The 17,625-nt window shown below is 40.2% G+C and overlaps 1 protein-coding gene across 1 annotated transcript in view; it reads right to left on the reverse strand.

Annotated features, from left to right (window-relative positions):
* Positions 1–10,690: 10,690 nt before the first annotated feature.
* LOC134080745 (NACHT, LRR and PYD domains-containing protein 12-like) overlaps positions 10,691–17,625 on the reverse strand; it is an 83,421-nt gene continuing 76,486 nt past the window's right edge. Inside the window, exon 13 of the mRNA XM_062537375.1 lies at positions 10,691–15,086. Coding sequence (XP_062393359.1) covers positions 14,533–15,086 — 554 coding nt within the window. The 3' untranslated portion in view covers positions 10,691–14,532. The remainder of the gene's footprint in view (positions 15,087–17,625) is intronic.

Consider the following 17,625-nt stretch of genomic DNA (forward strand, 5'->3'; position numbering starts at 1 on the left):
AAAATGCATTTTTGCTAAATGCGGCGCCCCCTAGTGGCCAAATTACAACACATTTACTGAGGCTACTTTGGATGGTGTCCAAAATCATGCCGCCAAATATGGTCTCAATACCTCAAAGCGTCTCCGAGATTTGACCTCACTTCCTGTTTGGACACTTCAACATAGAATTTGATTGGCTGTCAAGGGCTAACGCTTTGATGTATGAAAATGAAATGTACACCTCTAAGGTCTGTAGACCTTGTGTTGAATTAAGTATGAGTTGTTCTCGTGTAGCCAGCATGAAACACGTAACCACTGAAGGAAGGAGGGAGCCTAAGGAACTAGGCATGTTTCTAGAACAAATACGAGTAGCCTAATGTTATAGCTATTCTGTTATGCGGGAACATCCGCAGTTTACTCACTGTTAAATAAGTTGCAATGTGTTATAGCCTCAAATGGATGGTAAAATAAACAGGACGACTCACCTGTTCAAATGATGTAATAGGATAAAATTTGGTTTTGATATGTCAAAGCAACCAGGCTGTTACTGGTTAACGTTTCTGAATATGAAATCGATTTTGGATTGGTTGCATGTGATAAAAGCTGTGCCATTTCCTGTCCAGACAGCATTCATATTCAGAAATACTGTACACCGGCAACAAAGACACACACACACACACACACACACAAACAACTCTTTCAAACAGAAACGTCAGTCCGTTACATCTGCCTCTTGTCCACAAACTGCATGTCGCTGAGTTGACCAGCAACGAAGACTTTCACATAAACACACACACACACACACACTTACACACACACATACACATCACCCCCTCAAACACAAATATCTGTCTGTTACGTCTGCCTCATGTCCACAAACTGCATGTTGCACAGTTCACCCACATCTACCCACAATTCTTTGATTTATAAATAACCCCACCATTAAAAAACTGCAATGTGTCAAATCTTATTATACAACAATTGGGTTCTATGAAGCGGTTTCTTTGTTTCTGATTGGCCGAGAGACGTTCCATGAGTTGAGATATCCCACGATAATCCACTCGGACTTTTCACAGCTAATAATAAATCACTCCGCGATACAATGTCAAATTGTCAAGTGTAAACCGAACTGTCACGTTGCATCCAAGCTGAAATACAGACGCTCAGAACATAGAATATGACGGAGGTGGATATTAGCTAGTTGGATGGCATGTAGGCTAAGTAAAATAGTGATGTTTCAAAGCTAAAAGCATGTCCTAACCAGACGCAATGCGAGCTAACGTTTATTAGGCTAGATTCTACATTGCTTGACAACGGGAGAGATAGAACTAACGACTGGCTTTTGGCCATAGCAACGTGCTTTTAGAACTAACGACTGGCCTTTGGCCATAGCAACCATCCATTTAGAACTAGTAACGGCAGTTTGTCCTGCATGAAGTAGAAATTTGTGGCGGAGAGAAGTTAGTTCTACAAACAAGACAGTTTTAGCGATTTAAACGTTTACATGATAATGGGAAATTAGCACAAAAAAGAAGTGGTAGAATTGTTGTATAAAAGCAATATAGCACTCGTAATCGTGGGTTGTTGTTGGATATTCCCACGGGTGTTGTTCGGCCGTAGCCTCGAGGCCGGAGGCTACGGCCGAACAACACCCGTGGGAATATCTAGCAACAACCCACTCCCACTCGTGCTATATTGCTTAAATATGTATATACTGCATGGGCAATTCCATGCAAAACTGTCAAGTCCATAACCCCACACAGCATCATACTATGATGTGGATGATGATTTCTTAAAAGTTTACCATTTCGCTCTTCTTGTTTGTACAACATATTCGATGACATTGTTAACATAATCATTTGCATTATATAAATGTAACCCCCTTTTCCACTCTTATGTCTCAACATATACTGGAGTCACATTCATAAACATAAACAGGATCCTAGGTTCTCAATTTGCTGGACTCACTTTCTACCATAAAGTTAAAGAATAGTATTAACAGAAGAAAAGGTAAGAAGGTGTTGATTGACTAGTGTGGTCCCTCCACTGAAGAATTTCTATACCACTGCCCTGATGGAAATATGTAAATCCTCAGAAATGTCAAGTGACTACAGTTACTTCTACCTGCTTTGATATATCATTTCATAAAAAGAAATTTGGCCATAATAATTATATTGCAATTATATCAATTCAAGTTTTCTTTGCAGCACAAACAACAATAGGCTACAGTTTACTTTACTTCAGGGCGTAATGTTAACAACTTCGTTAACATTAAGTTTGTTTGTTTGTTGTTCTGTATTGACAGCAGAAGGCAGAATGCAGGTGCACGCAATGGATATGTTTTTAAAGAGAGTGCATTCGCTTCCACATGAACCTCGGAATGTGCTGCACCAGAACAAAGACACTGAATGCTATGCTTTCTATCGTGCGTGTGGCTCGTTTTTCAGATTTGTTTGCTAAATTTAAAAAAGCCACACAATTTAACAGAGTCGCTCATTCTAGCCTGCAAATGGTTAAAGTGATGCTAGGGCCAGATGCTGCATAAGAAATGGAAAAACTCCACTGACCAGTTGGCCTTGCCAGTTGATCGCTAACGTGAGATACGTGGATGATGAGATTTCAGATCATTTTATTTGGCAAAGAACTGGACAATGCTACCGGAGATGAGATGTTCAGGGTAACAGAATTGTTGCCTGCTTTACAAATCATGAGCGTACAGGGGAGCTACATCCGGTGCAGAACTGAAGTGTTGAATTAGCTTCCACTATTAAAGTAGCTATAACAGATGTGGGAGATGGACCAGTCATCTAAAATGAATTGTACGCGTCGCGAACGGAACGCTTCAGTTACGCGTCCAGTATAGCTTTCCAGTTAAGTTAGCAGAGATATGCGTAGTTTGCACTGACGGGGCAGCATCGATGACAGGTCAAGTCAAGCTTCATAACGAAAGCCAAGCAGAAAAATCCTGCCATGGTAGCGACACATTGAGTGTCGGAAAACTCTTAACTGTAAAAAAAATATATATGCCCCCGACCTTGCTTTGAATCAAGTCGTAAAAATAGTTAATTATAGCCTATGTTAAGTCACGTCCCCTTCAAACACAATTACCCTATCCTCTGCAATGAAATGGGTATCCAAAATATCACATATGTTAAAGGCCGTATTGCAAGGTTTGCATTATTAAACAAATTTGCATTAGGTACTACTCATCTAAACTGTTATCCATTGTAGGCCTATTTGATGTTGCAATGATTTGAGGTTTGCAATGATTCTTCTTTCCCCCTCAATGTACTCTATTGCGTCACGTTGGGGACCACTGAACAAGCCCCCTTGAGATTGACATGAGAGAGGAGTAAAGAGAAACGGGCAAGACACGGTTCAGCAGTAAAAAGTGCAGATTATAGATAGATACATAGATATATACAGATATCCTAGATAGATACAGTATATAGACATATAGATATATATATCACGTCACATTTTGCTGGTTGGGGGTGGCCTGACCAGCGATCACGCAGTCCACCACTGCAGTTTACATGGAATAGCACTGCCTTGCCTAGCCTACCACACGCACCTGCCATACACAGCTTACTTTCTCCCTGTCTTGGTAAGCCATACCCTGACGGTGTCAATGACAATCAATCAGGAGGAGTAGTTATTGAAAATAATCACGCTTTAGACATGACCAGCCTACTTGGCAGCAGCTTGCAACAGGGGGATTCATAGGTGGCACATAGACCATACAGCTAGCATGAATGCAAATATTTTTAGATCTTCTGACTAAGTTTACTGTACTTATTCAAACGACATCAGCACCACTGCCACTGGATATAAAGCAAACATTGACTTTCACTTGGTGCTTCATTGACTGTAAAAAAGTGTAATAATATTATCTATGCACTGCCTGATGTAGACTAGCTTGACTTGCTAGCTCGATGAGTTGCGAAATGATATCAGCAACACGTACTCGTTCCATATTAAACTTAGGCTACAGTTAACATAGTTTGGCTTTCCAGGCTACTTGGACCATGCATTTAATTACCTTTCACTGCCTTCACGTCTGCCAGGCTCCAAACTGTCTTCATAACAGCAGTTGCAATTCAGTAAACAGCCTCGGTAAAGTTAAAACCAACTAGCGATGCTAGTCGCGATTAGCATTTGAACTGCAGTTAGGTAACCTACCCTCATAACTAGACGGCTTCCCAGGCTACTTGGACCATGCATTTCATTACCTTTCACTGCCTTCACGTCTGCCAGGCTCCAAACTGTCTTCATAACAGCAGTTGCAATTCAGTATAAACAGCCTCGGTAAAGTTAAAACCAACTAGCGATGCTAGTCGCGATTAGCATTTGAACTGCAGTTAGCTAACCTACCCTCATAACTAGACCTCTCAAATTCCGAAAAATGCATTAAAATAACATTGGACTACGTTGTTATTTTTGTTAAACCTTAGGGTGGCTATGATATAAATGGTGTAACGAAATTTGAAGTGTAAATATACAAACTTTATGAAAGTGTAAGCCACAACCTTTTCCTACAGGAATACATGGAAAACATAACCCCATAACCTCCATAAGGAGACCTCCCCAAATTCAGAAACATTTATTAAATTGAAATGGACAACAACGTTATCTTTGGTAAACTCTTAGGTGGCTATGATATAAATTATGTGACGAAATTCGAAGTCTAAACACACTTACTGTTGAAAGTGTAACTGCGATTTCCATAGGACTACATTCTAATTAAAATCCTCGTTGCCTCACGCACACCACTCTACTTCCGGTATTTCGCCTGCTTTGTGGGGGTGTCATATGATCCTCTGAGTGAAATACCCAGAATGCTCAGGTCAATACAAATGATCCAAAACACACCGTCACTGAGAAACATCGTGTGATTGTCTACTATATATAACAACTGAACACATATTATATTCAACAGCGAGTAAGTCCGTACTTGTCCCTCGGGACCATGGCATCTCTAAGAATTACCCAGTCTCAAGGTGAGACAACGATGCGGACAAGCCTAGAATTACACCATTAGTGTACCATTGCGGACCATCCCATGTCAGTCAATCGAGGATTGAGTAAATCGAGTTTGAAATCATGATGTCATTGAACTGTATGCGTCAGACTTGGAACAATGCTGTGCTGTGACATGCACATCAGTACCTTTTACAAGAATGGCAATAAATAGATTTTTTTTTTTAAATATCAACATTGTATCTTAAATCACTCTGAAATGTCCTTTTGGCATGACCTAAAGCAATTTAAGATGAGCTATTCCGATTAATAGTATACATTCACCAACACTCACGTTTTTGCTAATTATAGAGCCATCGACAGACCAAATAACACCAAATTTATTGGGGGTGCTTTGAATGGGGTCTCAAGTCATCCCACCAAATATGGCTTTCATACGTCACAGCATATCCAAGATAGGCGCACTTCCTGTTTGGCGGCTTCGCTCGCTGAATTTAATTGGTTATCACAGGCGAACGCTTAGACGTATGAAGACGAAATCAAGGCGGTTGATCCACCTTGGTCTGTAGATCACGCGTGCCAAGTTTCATGACGATCGGATAAACTATGCGGCCAGGGTAGCTTTACTTTGACTTTGAACAAAATTCAAAATGGCGGAAAATCCATCATGGCGGAAAATTACATCACATGGTGCGTTGGAATCAGCTGAGTCAGAGGATTCCAATGGTATAAGTTTTATCAATATCGGCCATACGGATCAAAAGTTACGGGCATGAACATCTTTTCCATCTTTGACCAGTTGGTGGCGCTAGAGCGTGAGAGTGGCGAGCATGAAACCTGGTGGTGTCAATCAGGGTAGTCTCCTCTATCAGCATACCAAATTTCATGACTTTATGTCTTACGGTTTGGGCTACAGGTGGAAAAATGTGTGGGCATCAGCGCTCAAAAGTCGCTTTTCCATTCATTCCTATGGGGAAAAATCGACCGGAAAAACTGGAATAACGGGAGAACGACAAGGCGTATCGAAAAGCTTTATACAAGCCACCATCCTCGCATCAGGACGCACGCGTGAGAAGTGGAACGGCGTCTCTAGCTCCAAATCCCTAGGACAAGATAGGGAGACAAAAATGTTCTGCAAGATAAATAAATTTGATAATAATAATAGGAAGAACAATAGTGTGCTTTTGCAAGCACACTAACTATACGATCTTTGGCACAGCCCAGTGTGTTCAGTTCAACATTCTGGACCGTGGCTGTAGTGGGAAACAGTTTTGTTGTAACTCGCCCGCTGCGTTTCCATTACAAATATGCGCAAAAACTTTGTCGATATTGTCTTAATGTCGAATATCACAATTTTCGCAAGTGCGGTGTTTCCATTACATTCGGCTAACTAAATTAAAATCTCGTGTATTCTCGCGTGCTGTAAGTCATTAGGAGACATGGTGGTTATCAACATTACCCAGATTTAGCCAAAGGGATTTAGCCGACACTAAATGCATTCAAATTGCCACCACGGCACGCTGATTATCAGTCATTTAGGCCAGTGTTTTTCAACCTTTTTTGAGCCAAGGCACACTTTTTTCATTGAAAAAATCCTGAGGCACACCACCAGCCGAAAATTTTAAATAAGATGAAATTTTATTGAAAATGAAATTAAATAAACATCTGTAGCCCGCATTAATGATATCAAGTCATTCTTGTCAAAGTGTCTTGAATAGGAATCAAATGAACACAAAGAAAATTATTTCTATTCACTCTTTTTTAGACCACTTAGGTGAAATTGGATAATTTCCCACGGCACACCTAACAATGTGTCACGGCACACTAGTGTGCCACGGCACAGTGGTTGAAAAACACTGATTTAGGCTATAAGCCATCAGCGGAGGAGGCCTACGTTTTGGTGGGGCAGAAACATAAAATTAAAAATGACATTTCACAGGAGTTTGTTGTAGTAAGCCTATGCTTAAATCATGTCACAGCCATGTCAGTGGAATATTTCGTAGATCAGCCCAGTGAGTTGATAAGTTTCTAAAACTAGAATCTAGATTCTTTCAGCACCGTTCTCATCACGTTAAACCAGCAAAGCATAGCAACGTTGTTGCTATGGGTAAACAAAACTAGTTGAGCGGTTGCGTAGCCTATGCAGCTTTTTTGAGAAAGTGTTGTCGGCAAGTTCACAGCTGTGGATTCAACATTTTAGAATGACACGAGCCACTTTTAATGAAAAAAAAAAAATATTTTTTTACATTATTCTCCCGGTGCCACTTCCTGTCGGCAGTCTTCTTCGTCGGTTTCGTTCCTCCTAACATCCGGTTGTTGGATCACGTGACTTGTCAGATGCGAAAAAAGTGTTTCCATTGCAGTTTTGCGAAATATACAAATTTCGATACGCTCGAAATACCACCTCACCCGAGCGCAAAAACTTTTTATCGAAACATGTGAGTTTTTTCGAAATGTGTGTGTTTCCATTAAGCACATTTCTTTTCGCAACTCTTAATTTGCGCAATTTAATGGTCAATGGAAACACTTGCATTTGTAGTGCTGAAAACAAATCCCTGCCTAGCACTGCAGATCCTCGTTTTACATACATAAAATACCCCTATGGCCCAGTCAACATATGACACATCCTATAAAATAGGCCTACCCCTACGACACATCCTACATAAAATACCCATATGGCCCAGTCAACATGCAACATATCCTACATTAAATCCCCCTATGGCCCAGTCAACATAACATATCCTACATTAAATCCCCCTCTACTTCAGGCTGTACTCTAGCCACTACACAGCCACTACAGTCAAGATAATGCACTATTGTAACCTACAGCCACTACAGTCAAGATAATGCACTATTATAACCTACAGCCACTACAGTCAAGATAATGCACTATTGTAACCTACAGCCACTACAGTCAAGATAATGCACTATTGTAACCTACTACAGTCACTACAGTCAAGATAATGCACTATTGTAACCTACTACAGCCACTACAGTCAAGATAATGCACTATTGTAACCTACAGCCACTACAGTCAAGATAATGCACTATTGTAACCTACAGCCACTACAGTCACGATAATGCACTATTGTAACCTACAGCCACTACAGTCAAGATAATGCACTATTGTAACCTACAGCCACTACAGTCAAGATAATGCACTATTGTAACCTACAGCCACTACAGTCACGATAATGCACTAGTGTAACCTACAGCCACTACAGTCAAGATAATGCACTAGTGTAACCTACAGCCACAACAGTCAAGATAATGCACTATTGTAACCTACAGCCACTACAGTCAAGATAATGCACTAGTGTAACCTACAGCCACAACAGTCAAGATAATGCACTATTGTAACCTACAGCCACAACAGTCAAGATAATGCACTATTGTAACCTACAGCCACAACAGTCACGATAATGCACTATTGTAACCTACAGCCACTACAGTCAAGATAATGCACTAGTGTAACCTACAGCCACAACAGTCAAGATAATGCACTATTGTAACCTACAGTCACTACAGTCAAGATAATGCACTAGTGTAACCTACAGCCACAACAGTCAAGATAATGCACTATTGTAACCTACAACCACTACAGTCAAGATAATGCACTATTGTAACCTACAGCCACTACAGTCAAGATAATGCACTATTGTAACCTACAGTCACTACAGTCAAGATAATGCACTATTGTAACCTACAGCCACTACAGTCAAGATAATGCACTATTGTAACCTACAGTCACTACAGTCAAGATAATGCACTATTGTAACCTACAGCCACTACAGTCAAGATAATGCACTATTGTAACCTACAGCCACTACAGTCAAGATAATGCACTATTGTAACCTACAGCCACAACAGTCAAGATAAAGCACTATTGTAACCCACAATGCAAGTAATCAAACATCAGCATTCATGCACGCTTCTCACAGCATTATGGGAGCTCTCCACTCTGCACTCTACAGTAGCAATGATAGTAGTATCACTTTACATTACAGATCAGTAATAAGTGGGTGATGTTATGGTAATATATATGCTCCACTCTGCACTCTACAGTAGCCTAGTAATAGAAGTGTAAGTGCAGCAAGTTGACTCACTAGCTTAGGACCTCAAAGTTCTATTGTACTCAACACAAAACGTCAAAAAATAAAAGTCTTTAATCCAAAATTCTTCGTTCGTCTGTTTATTTATACTCAAATCATACAGCATAAAAAACGTAGAGTATTTACTTTTCTTAAATTCACTGTGCTATTGTTCTGCGTAGTGTAGTGTAGGTCAAAAGACTGTGTTGCTCTAAAGTCCAGCAGCTTCTGACTGTTTCGCGGAGTTCTATATTTTTATACTTCATCTAACAGCCAATCAAATTACACTATTCTGAATCACTGATGAACTGTTTACACATCCAACACAGGTTTTCTTAGGTATTACAAAATAATAAATATTAATTCCATAGAAATGGCTTCAACAAGTAGTAAACACTAACTTCTGAAATTCAATATCGTACAGATACCTTTTGATACCATTTTAACTATACTTAGTGGTCGTAGTGGTTAAAATATGGTGACAATTGGTGACCTAGTAATACTGTCTCCTCCAATTTAGCTAGACAGATATATATTTTATTAAATTTTATTTTATTTATTATATTTATTTTATTTTATTTCTTACTTAACTGCTTTAACAAATCAGTTGTGTGAGTGTGATATATGCCCATAATCTCCCCCCCTCAATACATCATTCAGTATTATTCATGTTATTGCATATCACCCCCACTAGATGGCAGTGTAAGACAAGGAATGAGTTGCAGTGTTGGCATTACAGTTTTTTCCTATTGCTAAAACACAATTTTGAAAACTCGTACACAATTTTGAAAATTCACACACAATTTACAAAACCACACCCCAAATTGCAAAATACCTCAATCTACCTAGCAAAATGAAGCACTGCAACCAAAACTGCATATAACGTTACCAAAATCAAACTTTTGCACCACATGGCACACACTTCATTCTTTCACAAGATTTATGTCTAACCAAATACACACTGTTGGTCATAATGAAAAACAATCTTATCTTTAGTATGCTTTGCCATAATACTAAAATAGTTTAAATTGCATGAAGTTCTTTACGTGCACATAAATATTTGCAGATACAGATGCATGCTGTTCAAACTTTCTTTTCACCAAACAAGTCAGTGCAACATATGCACAGCAAGTATATTTACTGTATTGGACTCCCTTCCCCTCTCATTCTCACTCTCCCTCTCCCTCTTCTCTCTCCCTGCAATGTCTTCCATTTTTGTTGTAAAAAAGGTGCTCGTTGTTCAAATGTTTTACTGTATTGTTTTTCTCTTTGTAAAGCACATTGGGTTGCCCTGCTGGACAAAATGTGCTATATAAATAAAGTTGCCTTGCCTTACCTTACCTGTGGTCTTTTCATAGTGCTTACTACCTGATGGAAGTGTTATAAATTAAGCATTGAGGTGTTTGGCTAGGTGGCACACGTATTGGTCAATTAGCTCATGTGTGTTATCTTGGATGGCATTGTTTTGAAACTGCAAACATGTGACTTTATGTCAGAGTTTTGTGTCTTATGCAGAAAACCGTGTTCAGTGCATGCAAAAAGTGTTCAGTGCATGCTGAAAATGTGTTTAGACATTCTATCTTGTTATGTTACAGAAAACAATGAAACAAAGAAAATGACAACAGATTCATCACATGTCCTTTCACAATCTTTATTCATACATTTTAAAGTCAAAAACACATTTTATTTACATATTTGAAAAACAAGCATGTTCTTTAGTTCTGTGTCAAAACATACTGTATAGAAATAATTTTCAAAGAGATTCAGCAAATAACTAAACTTTAGGGAGAACAACACATGAGGTTGTGTTGCTGAATTTTTTAATTTACACATTCATTTTAGGAAAAACGCAAAATATGAAGAAAACATTATCAGCATTTGTTTAGTATCACCAAAAAATATCAGTACCTTGATAGCATCTCAGCATTACACATGTGTATGAACAGGAGTGTGTGACTCAGGGGCCGGTTGCACAAAGCACCTTAAGTTAAGGTTTTCCCTTAAAATCTGACTTAAGGCCCCCTTAAGCTAAGATCGGTTGCACAAACACCCTTAAGTATTTTCCTTAACATTTTCCCTTAAGTATTTAAGGTTTTCTACTTATCTTATAAGAAATCCCTTAAACCGTTGCACAAACGACCTTAGCAGCCTAAGTAAGGGGAAAAACCTAAGGGACCTCTGACCCTACCTTAAGCATATTATTATCTGAGTTAATGCTGATATTTTAAGTTAATTAACCACTTTTGGCAACTGAAAATAAAACTTTAGCGAATATCATTACTCTTCTATCAAATAGGCCGACCAGAAATCGTTATGTAGCCTAGTTTATTTAGGCCTAGCGATGGTAACATGGGCTACTCAATTCGCCCTAATTGAAGCTAGTTCAATGGGCTTTGGTTCGGTGCCCCAGTCAACAACACGTAACAAAAAAATGCTTGTTTTGGTGCAGATGACAGCAAAAATCATAGCGCACACACAGCGCAGGATAACTAGCTAGCTAGTATTGTTCAGTTCATGTCTATATCAGGATTTACTTGATGAATGGATAAATGTCACCGAAAATTATTACAGTAAGATTATAAGATCATTAGGCTATTGTGTTTGGTGGATTGCTGGCTAATAGCATATCTTACTAGCAAGCTAGTTACAACAAGTGTGCTGAACCAGAGACACTTGGCTAAACGTAGGCTACGTTATGTATTGCTAACGGTAGGTACATCGGTAACTTCGTGAATGTCACTGCTCTAAGGTGCGCCGTGTTTGGCCGTCACCTGTCAAACTGGTCAAAGTTAGTTACATACACTAGTTACACTCAGACTTGTAATGTGTTATTCGCTATCCCATAGACAAATGCACACAGCTTTATAATATTTTGGACAGTACCGCATTTCACCCCAAGCGCAAATTAGCAAACAAACAATCTCCGTGGAAACTGTAGAATTTTCGTGCCAGAAAACCGCTTTTAATGCAGTAAATCACTTAACGGAGTTCCTTACCTAAGGATACCATTTAAGAAATTTCGTGCAACGCCCTTAAATAAATTCCTTACCTAAGGAGAAATTAAGCCTTAAGGTTGATACTTAAGGAACAAAACTTAAGGTGCTTTGTGCAACCGGCCCCTGGTGTTCCTGCAGCATGCTCAACTGCCAGGGCCACAGATCAAGCACCAGGTGCTTACATCACAATAGATGTTGCTACGGTTACGTGGTCACTGCGGAATGTTGCGCACAGGGTTCGTACACCTTTTTCATGGTCAAATTCAAGCACTTTTTAAGGACTTTTAAGACCAGTTTTCCAGTACCGAAATCGAGTGTGAACAAATCCAAAGCCCTGTTGTTTGAGGTCACTGTAGGACAAAGAACCAGAAAATTTGATACAACCTAAGCCCAATAGGCCTACCAGCAGCTATCATTAGGTTAACTGAATGGGGCATAGAAAATGGAACCATTTCATTAGTGTTTGCTGCTGCTCTATTTGGTCTATGTCATATCAAATTTCCTTGTTCTTTTTCTTACTGACAGCACTCGATAATGTTGAACAGCATGGATTGATTCACACCATATTTCAGGGGTGTGATTGTTAAAGGACAAAAAAGAGGAAAATATACCCAGCACCCCCGGGAGAAATTTTTGAAAAATAACCCCTTAAATGATGACATCTGATGACTTTTATGAGAACTATTGATAAACTGTGATATATATATTTCAAACATTATAACATACCACAATATAGTCTATATATAAGTCTATAACTAATTTATAGCAAAGTAGGCCTACTCAAGACTAAACCAGATATCGCTGAAATATGTAGGCTATCATGATCATTTTGCCAACATTGATGTAGAACCATGGATTTTCTCAGTTCATAACATGTTTTGTTTCAACTTAAATCAACATAACGTTATAATTTTGACTACATGTTTTAATATAGGCCTACTTGATCACATATAGCCTGCCCCCTTACAGTCCTCTAGTCCTGATAGTGAACCATAGGCCTATTGATATTGATGCTGTTTGAAGAGGTTGCTCCGAAGAAAATCAAATTGCACCACTCCCTCTCCTTCCAAAGTATCATGCCCTACACCCCTTCTCCTAAAATAAATAGCAGACCCTACTGTTATATGCTTCATCACTAGTTGTTAAAGTGCACACACTAAATGGAGAGCTATGATTAAAATTCAGGCTGTGCCTTTAAATAGGCGACTTTTTTCATCCATCAGCACAATACGATAGCAAGCCATTTCCACTAAAAAAATCAGCTCAATATTATGTGCAAGACTGATGTTTACCAAGCATGCCAACGTGTCAATATCTTAGCACTATTGTCATACGTTTTCTCAAAGAGAGATGGCTATCCCGAAATATGTTTTGAATGACATGGGGCGCACGGGGGTGAACGGCTGGACAAACGCGAAATGACAAGGTGTTAACTAAACAATTTAGTAGACCTAAGGTCGACAGGCTTTGTGGTTAAAACGATGAAAACCAGTAGGCTAGTCGGTCACAGCTAACTTCAAGCACAATAGCTTAGACTTACACGCGCATAAATTAAAAGTCAATATCAGCATCACGAGATTGCTGCTGTCATTATTATCGGAAAATCCACGTGTCAAACTGGACGCGAACACGTGGCAAAGCCAAAACAACTTCATAAATGATGTCTCTTTAAATAAATAACCTTTACCGTTTCATGGCTTCTGCTAAGAAACAAATAGTTCACCACACACATCGAACTTGCATCAAACATTCATCAACACATGTCTGCTTTCACTTTCAATGAAGAAGACTAGCGAACGGACATGTTTGCGGAGTGATGAATGAGAAGCACCAAACCCGTCGTCATTGTCAGCGCAGCGCCCTAATAGACAGCAAATTAATTTTATTTCCCTTCATTTAATAATTGGTCTATTGGGTCAGACTGCCGAGAAATATGTAGGCCTAGCACTTTCAAGCATTCACAAGCACTTTACCCAAAATCCAAGCATTTTTCAAACCTTGAAAACACCACATTAAAATCCAAGCATTTTCATGGATTTCAAGTACCCGTACGAACCCTGTGCGCAGTGTCTTGTGTTGATGAATTCATGTTTGAATTTTGGCAGTTTCATACAAACCACCCACACACACACACACACACACACACACACACACACACACACACACAGACAGAAGAGGAAGAGGGAAAAGGGAGAAAACAGGAGGAGGAGGAGTAGGACGGGGAGAGGAGACAGAGAAAGAATGAAGGATCAGAAAGAGACGAAGAGGAGAAAGGGAGAAAAAGAGGGAGTAGAGAGAGGAAGAGAGGACAGAGAGGTAGAGAGAAAGGGAGGGGAATGAGAGAGAGAAGGGAGGGGAAGTAGAGACTGAGGGAGGGGAAAGAGAGAGAGAGAAACAGAGGAGAGGGGGAAAGAGAGGAGAGGTGGAGTAGAGACTGAGGATTGAGAGAAAGGGTGACAGGTGGATGTACCTGTTGGAGGAGGAGCTCATGTGATCTGGCACAGGGACACTGAGGAGACATAACCAACCCCAAACCCTGGATAAAGGGGCTCAGTGAATGTGGAGTGGAACGTGTGCAGGTGGGTGAGTGTGTTAAAGCAGACACTGTAGAAGGACAGAGTGCCGGCCGGCCAGTCCAGGTGCACTCCTACTCTTCTGGAGCCGGAGGAGGGGGCAGGTATGGCAGTCTCTTTATTATTGTGCCAGACAGAGTAACCGTGAGGAGAGCAGCGCAGACTCCAGGACTTGGCATTCCGTCCCATTATGACGTCATCACTGTCCCCTTTCCTCTTGATGCTTTTATAGGCCACAGATATATCAGCTCCTCCTCTTCTAGCTCCATCATCATCACTCCACTCAGCCTCCCAGTAGCAGCGTCCAGTCAGACCCTCTCTACACAACACCTGAGACCAGTAGTCAAATCTCTCTGGTTGTTTAGGATACGGCTGCTGCTCTAACACACGTGTCACCTTTCTGTTCCCCTCAGAGAGAGAGAGTTCTCTGTGTGCTGTGTTTGGGTCCAGTGTGAGATCACAGGCATCTGCAGACAAGAGGAGAGAACATGAGAACACACACACATATACATACACATACACACACACACACACACACACACACACACACACACACCTACTCACCCTACCAACACACACACACACACACTGACTTTTCCTACCAACACAGGCAAATCCACACATATGCACACACACACACACACACACAAACACACACCTGTACTCACCCTACGAACACACACACACACACACACACACACACACACACACAGCCTACTCACCCTACCAACACACACACACACACACTTGTACTTTCCCTACCAGCACAAGCACACCCACTTAGGGCTGGGCGATATGGACCAAAAGTCATATCCCGATATATTTAGGCTGAATATCGATATACGATATATATCCCGATATTTTTCCCGCAAAGTAGCTGCTAGAACAAAGCACCCTTAAAATTTGATTTAAGGCCCCCTTAACATAAGATCAGTTACACAAACACCTCTAAGTATTCTCCTTAACATTTTCCCTCATGTATTTGAGTTTTCTCCTTATTATCTTAAGAAATCCCTCAAACCGTTGCACAAATGTCCAGCAGCCTAAAGGAAAACCCATATTATTATCTGAGTCAATGCTGATAAATGTAGTTAATTAACCACTTTTAACAATTGAAAATAAATAAATCTTCTGCTAATATTACTCTTCAATCAAATAGGCCTATCAGAAGTTATGTCGTTTATTTAGGCCTAGTGGAAACATAGGTTGCTCAAGTCGTCCTAACTGATAGCCTACCATTATGAGCTTTGGTTTGGTTTACCAGGCAACATGTAACAAAAATGTTTTGGTGCACAAATGGTCTTGCTCTTTGGATGACAGCCAGAGGATAATATATAACTAGCTAGCTAGTATAGTTCAATTCATGTCTCAGGATTTACTTGATGAATGGATAAATGTCACCGAAAATTATCACGGTAAGATTATAGATCATTAAGCTTTAGGCTATTGTGTTTGGTGGATTGCTTTCTAATTGCATAACTTATTAGCAAGCTAGTTAGTTGCATATGTTGAACGTACCTGTTGAGTTATTTATCGCTAACATTAGCTACTGATAGGTACATTAGATGTACAGTATAACATCGTGAAATAACGTCACTGTTCTAAGGTGCGCCGTGTTTGGCTGCGTCACCCGTCAAACTGGTCAAAGTTTATAGTCAGATTTGTCGTGTTATTCGCTATACCATTTTATAGACAATATGTGCTCACATCTTGATATTATTTTGGACAGTCAGTCCCACATTTCACCCTCAGAAAAGCATGCACATATTAGCAAACGAACAATCTCCGTGGGAACTGGAATTTGTCGTGCCAGAAAATCCCTTTCAATGCAAATGAAAATCTAAATAACTTAACGAATTTCCTTACCTAAGGATACCATTTAAGACATTTTGTACAACACCCTTAAATAAATTCCTCACATAAGCCTTATGGTTGATGCTTAAGGGACACAACTTCGGTGCTGTGTGCAACCCCGCTCTGTGTCAGAAAGAGGAGGGGCGGGCGCGGGTGCGGGGAGCAGCGCATAGAGCTCCGGCCAGCGGCTTGCCTGGAGCAATCAAAGCGCAAATTTGAATTATATCGGTATATACGATATGGTCTAATTCCATATCTCATTTTTAAAAATATCGATATATCTTAAATATCGATATATCGCCCAGCCCTACACCCACTACCAACACACACACACACACACAACATGTCAACACAAGCAATCATAAGCCCCTTTCACATTCAGAAACGATACATTAGCGTTGAAGAAATAGCGGGTTCAGGGGATTTCGCAATGTGAAAGGTAGACGTGTTTTGGTCCCGGGGTTGTTTTATTTCCCCCTTCCTCCTCTATAATGCAATGTATATTTTCTTATTATTATCTTATTTGAACATCTCTTGTTCCATGCATTGTTTCTGTAATCTCGGCTTCATTGAAAATGAGGGCTACCCTCAATGACTCTCCGAGAATAAATAAAGGTTGAATGAATGAATGAATGAATGTTTGAAAGCGGGTTCAGAGGCGAGTTATGGGAGGCGTTGCCTAGCAGCACGTCACACGCAATTTGGTAGTGAACAATGACGTTAAGCATGCCTTGGACCTCGGAGATAAACTGATAAACACAACTGTCATGCTAGTGCTACGTGGTTTAGCTTCCAAATGATGGCGGGCCACTTGTTATGTTATTTGAATGCCAAATGAGGTCCTTTTGTCTGTCGAAGTCATATTTTAGTGTGCCGAGTGAGTCCTGAACAACTTCTGCTCTGACAGTTAGCTCGTTGGCTAGTTAGTTAGCTAGCATTAGGTAAACATTCTAAAAAGACGTGCTGGCAGCAGACGGTTTTGGTAACCTAGCAACCAAAGATTCTAGAACAGAGCAGAGATGGATCAGTTGCGTCAAAAGAATGAAGTACGGTACAGGGCGCCATTTCGGTAAGCTCAGCAACATTTCAGACACAGTTCCAATCATATAAACCCACCTCAACAGCTGTTTTTGCCATTGCCAGCTGTTTTTT

This window comes from Sardina pilchardus, chromosome 1 (assembly GCF_963854185.1).
Source record: "Sardina pilchardus chromosome 1, fSarPil1.1, whole genome shotgun sequence".
Taxonomy (NCBI): domain Eukaryota; kingdom Metazoa; phylum Chordata; class Actinopteri; order Clupeiformes; family Clupeidae; genus Sardina; species Sardina pilchardus.